Source organism: Belonocnema kinseyi, chromosome 4, assembly GCF_010883055.1.
Source record: "Belonocnema kinseyi isolate 2016_QV_RU_SX_M_011 chromosome 4, B_treatae_v1, whole genome shotgun sequence".
NCBI classification, from domain to species: Eukaryota; Metazoa; Arthropoda; class Insecta; order Hymenoptera; family Cynipidae; genus Belonocnema; species Belonocnema kinseyi.
The window spans coordinates 11,122,472-11,127,286 of NC_046660.1; the positions used below are offsets into that span (position 1 = coordinate 11,122,472).

Consider the following 4,815-nt stretch of genomic DNA (forward strand, 5'->3'; position numbering starts at 1 on the left):
AAATTGTAGGATCTAAGAAAAATAAAACACTTTTTTTGGAACAAGTTTTATTTACTTTCAGCATTACTCAGGAACAACGGCGTGGACGTAGTAAATTCTGTTTCCTTTGGGGTGCTGGATTAGCGTGAGTCCCCTTGCCTCTCACGTTGGGGTGCTTTATTAGCGTGAGTCCCCTTGCCTCTCACGTTATGGTGCTATATTAGCATGAGTCCCTTCGTCTTTCTAGATCGGGGTGCTGAATTAGCGTGAATTCCCCTTGCCTCTCACGTTGGGGTGCTAGATTAGCATCTCCCTCGCCTCTCACGATTTTATTCGACAATATCGGACTCTTTTTTTCAAAAGATCTACGGAGTGGTTGTCGCTTCCGTTTAGTTCCCTTTATAACTTGATCTCGTTTTAATGACCAACAGTAGTCAGCCATCATATTAACATCCCAATGTCCCTGATGTCTACGCTCTATCTCTTTGATGTCTTCGGGAAAACGTTCGCCTTGTTCTTCACTAAAATCTCCCAGATTCTTTGGAAACTCGTCAATGTAAGAATCAAGAAAATGGAGCTTCAAGTTCATTAGACAACCCAATTCACCAAAATTTGAAACCATATCAGAAACAATTTTTTTTAATCTGCACTTTTGTGATTGCCTACAAAATTTTCAACAACCATCTTAAAACTGAGCCAGGCAGCCTTTTCAGTGTCTGTCATTTTTGTAATGAATTCCTGATCCCGCAACATTTTTCGTATTTGTGGTCCATTAAATACACCCGCTTTCAACTTCGCTTCGGAAAGTTGTGGAAATTGATTGCTCAAGTATAGAAAGCAGTCACCGTGAATATCAAGAGCTTTGACAAATTGCTTCATAAGACCAAGCTTGATATGAAGGGGTGGAATTAAAATATCTTTTGGATTAACTAAAGGTTTTTCAATTATGTTCAATTTTCCTAGGTCAAATGATGTTCTCTTTGGCTATTTCTTTTTTTTTATAATGCTTGATGTGATTTCTACTGTCCCATAAACACAAGTAACAGGGTGTTTTTGTAAACCCTGATTGCTGTCCTAATAAAATCCCAAGAACTTTCAGATCTCCACACAACTTCCCTTCATGCGTTGAGTAGTTAATTTTTTCAAGAAGAAGTTTAAGAGTACTATAGTCTTTTTTCAATTCCGTAGAATGTGCAACTGGAATTGGAGCATAAACATGAGTATTGTGCAGTAATACTGCTTTCAGGCTGCGCATGGAAGCGTCAATAAATAGTCTCCAATCTTCTGGTTTATAAATACCGGGTTTCATCTTTTCAATCAACCCATCAATATTATCACAGTACACTAATTTTCCCTTTTCATTAACTTCAGATTTAAAGTTTTGTCTAAAACCTTTTTCTCTATTCCTGCAAGATCTTGTTTTTATTTTTTCAGCAAACAAATTTTTTTTCTTGAAAATGGAAGCTAAATATTCCATAGCATCTTTAGCAAGTCCTAGATCTCGTGCACAGTCATTAAATTCTGCCCACGTAAATAACTCTGGAGCACCACGGTTTTCGCTATGTGTAAGGTACAGTTCTTCATCTTCATCGTTGTATTCATCGTCATCATATTTAATACCATCTTCGTCATAATCATCATATTTATCATTTTTCAGAATACTTTCGTCACTGTTACGATCAATTTCGTCATCGTTTTCAACCGTATGAGTCGTCTCTCTGCTCACTGACAATTTCCTGAAGGTTTTTGAAGTATCGTTATCTTCCACTGGTTTTGTGACGCTAGATACATCAGCATCTTTGACACTACCTTTATTTTTTCTATTTATTCCATTAAGATTGGTCATACAGAAGTAGCAGTCATTACATTTATGATTTATAAATGTTTTTTACATTTCCTTGGTGATTTTTTTTTAATTAACCCAAATATTTCGGTTTTTAATAGATTAATTATTTATTGAATAATTATTTTTGACAATCTCATTTTTGAATTCTGACTTATACATTTTACTCCAAAATCGCACTTGTACAAGGTAGGTATTACATTGTTTTAAAACTTTGCCTTGCCTTTTGCTGTGCAAATATTTCGATCGTCGAATTTAAATTTATTTCGTTGACTACGTCTCTTTCAATGAACAAAATACTGAAATTATTGAGTGTTTCCTCAGATAAAGAGGCACGACGATAGTCTTTGACTCTTTTCAAAGAAATCATCCCTCGTTCGGCGCTTGCACTTGTGACTGGTAGTGTTAAAAACAATCTGAACAAGCTACAACAGTCGGGTAAACTGTGCACTAAATTATTTCTCACAATAAATTTCAAAAATTGCAAAGGACTATCATTTGTGAAATCGCGTTTATCTCAGAAATACAAATCTACGAAACTCGTCATTTCATACTTAAGATTGACGTTGAAAAAATCAGCATATTTTTTCATCAAAATGTTAACACTGGTTTCAAAATCGCTTGGAGTCATTTTACGCAATGTTTCAGGCATTAAAAAACCAAAAACCTTGTTGATCTCTTCGAAACCTTTAGCACTTTCTTGTACTTCGCTGCACATTGAATCAAAAACTTCATAATAAGAGGCTCGATGTTCACTTGTCGTTTCCAGAGAGTCATCAGTAGCTCTTTCACCAGGCATTTTCTTCACTCTTTTTTTCTTTCTGTCGGAAAATCAGCATGGTCCAAACCCATTTACTTCCATTTACAACGGGCTTTTTCGACAAAATCATTGTAGACATTCACTTTTCTCAAATTTTGCAATTTCTTCAATGCTGACGACATGCAACGCTGGGCTATTATCAAGTCAATTTCTTTTCTTTGCATTTGTATCTGTGCGGAATTGATTATTTCAAGCGCAGAATGCCACCACAACAGATTGAGGAAAAATAACCAGTTTAACGATGAAAGCGATGATTGTGCAGTGATTATGTCCCCTCCAGTAGCAGTGTCTCTTGAAATTTCCTGTTCCAGACAATCCAATATGCAGTCAAAGTTTTGTATTACAGCTGCAACTGCTTTTAAACGTGCAGCCCAACGTGTGCCACTCAATCCTTTGACGTGAAGCACACGCTCACCTGATTTTTCTGTTGAACACTTATCTAAAGATGATGTCTCTTCTGAAGCAATATCAGATTCTAACATTTCATTTTTTAGTTCATTCAGGAGCTCAATACCAAAATGTTCCCTTTCTGAGTTTTGGCTCATTTCTAAAAGTTGATCCCATCGTCTGTGAGAGTGTGCAAAATAATTGAAGATTTTTTGAATTATTGCAAAAAATACGGAGCAAATGCCTCTGTACCCAAAAATTGCTTGATCTTCGCTTGTAAACCACCTCGACTTCCTGACATCACTGGTGCTCCATCGTACGCCTGACCTAATAAATATTTCTTCTGGAGACCACATTGATCGAATAACACTTCTGTTATTGTGTTGCAAATCGATAAAGCATCACCTTTTTCAATGGAACGAAACGTAAAATCTCTCTTTGACGTGTACTGTACTATTTTTTGAAGTTTCATTTTGAAGATCTAGATATCGCAGTAGAATTGCCATTTGATCTATATGTGCAACATCCGTCGTTGAATCAGCTATCAAGGTGAAGAATTTCGCGCGTTTGACTGCATCAACGATGGAATTCCTGGTTTGGTCAGATAGTGTACTGAGTAACTCGTTTTTTATAGTTTTACTCAAATATTTAATGCGATCTAGTGATTCAAGATGCATTCGTAGAATCGGATTATGGCGGGAAGTCAATTTTATGACACTCAAATAAATTCCATGATTTTCATCTTGTAGATTTTCTCGGTGCCCACGAAAAGCAATGCCCAACCCTGATAAAGTTTTAACGGTGTCAAAGAGAATTTCCAAAATCGTGCGCCATTTATTAGCTTCTTCAGTAATTTGTTGATCAAGTCCACGACGAATATCATTCCGTCGAAGAAAAGAGGCAGCAGCGACAGCATTTTGAAGATGAATCCTGCTCAAACTATGTTTTTTGACAGATGAATGACAGTGTTTCCAGTCGGTGAAACCTCTGCACCACGCACTTTTCTTCGCAGTTTCATCGCCAAACGACCAACAGAAGTGGCAGTAAGCATAATGTTTAGTTGGAAAATAGGATAACCAAGGGCTGCAATTATCACTTATCAATGGCTTTTTTTCATCATGATAATAGAATGTAGAATTAAAGCGACGTTTGTCGTTGGACTGTTTAAATTCTCCGCCAGGCATATCGCTTTCTTTAGGTTGGCAAGGCCCCGCTAACAAAAGGGCTCTCTTTCGATCCTCGTTAATATGGTTATTATCATCATATAAACCTTTATCATTGTGAAATTCGGAAATCATTTGAAATGATCCAACAAGAGGCGTTGAGACGTATGGACGGATCTCTTCAGTAGGTGGATTGATCAGTGTAAATTTGTCAGGTTCATTTTTTTCGATATCTGCAGCTTCGATTATGTCTCCTTCACTGGACTTTGGGATGATAGATCTGTTATCGTGTGGAGCCTCATCATTTTCGAATCTAGAAATCATTTGACATGATCCAAAATGAAGTGTTAAGACGGATGGACGAATCTCTTCAGTAGGTGGATTGATCAGTGTAGATTTGTCAGGTTCATTTTTTTTATGTCTGCATCTTCGATTATGTTTTCTTCACTGGACTTTGGGATGATAAATCTGTTATCGTATGGAGCCTCATCATTTTCGAATCCAGACATCACTTGAGATGATCCAAAATGAAGTGTTAAGACGGATGGACGAATCTCTTCAATAGATGACGGAATTGGAATTGTTAGGGAAGATTCAGTAAGTTTTTTTATTTCGACATCCGC

General features: G+C 36.9%; 1 protein-coding gene across 1 annotated transcript; it reads right to left on the reverse strand.

The window, feature by feature from the left end:
• Positions 1-2,674: 2,674 nt before the first annotated feature.
• Positions 2,675-4,516, reverse strand: LOC117170751. Its single transcript, XM_033357784.1, has 3 exons — positions 3,479-4,516; positions 3,263-3,372; positions 2,675-3,209 (listed from the first exon to the last, which is right to left on the reverse strand). The coding sequence occupies exons 1-3, from the start codon at positions 4,514-4,516 to the stop codon at positions 2,675-2,677; spliced, it is 1,683 nt and encodes a 560-aa protein (XP_033213675.1).
• Between the last annotated feature and the right edge of the window lie 299 nt (positions 4,517-4,815).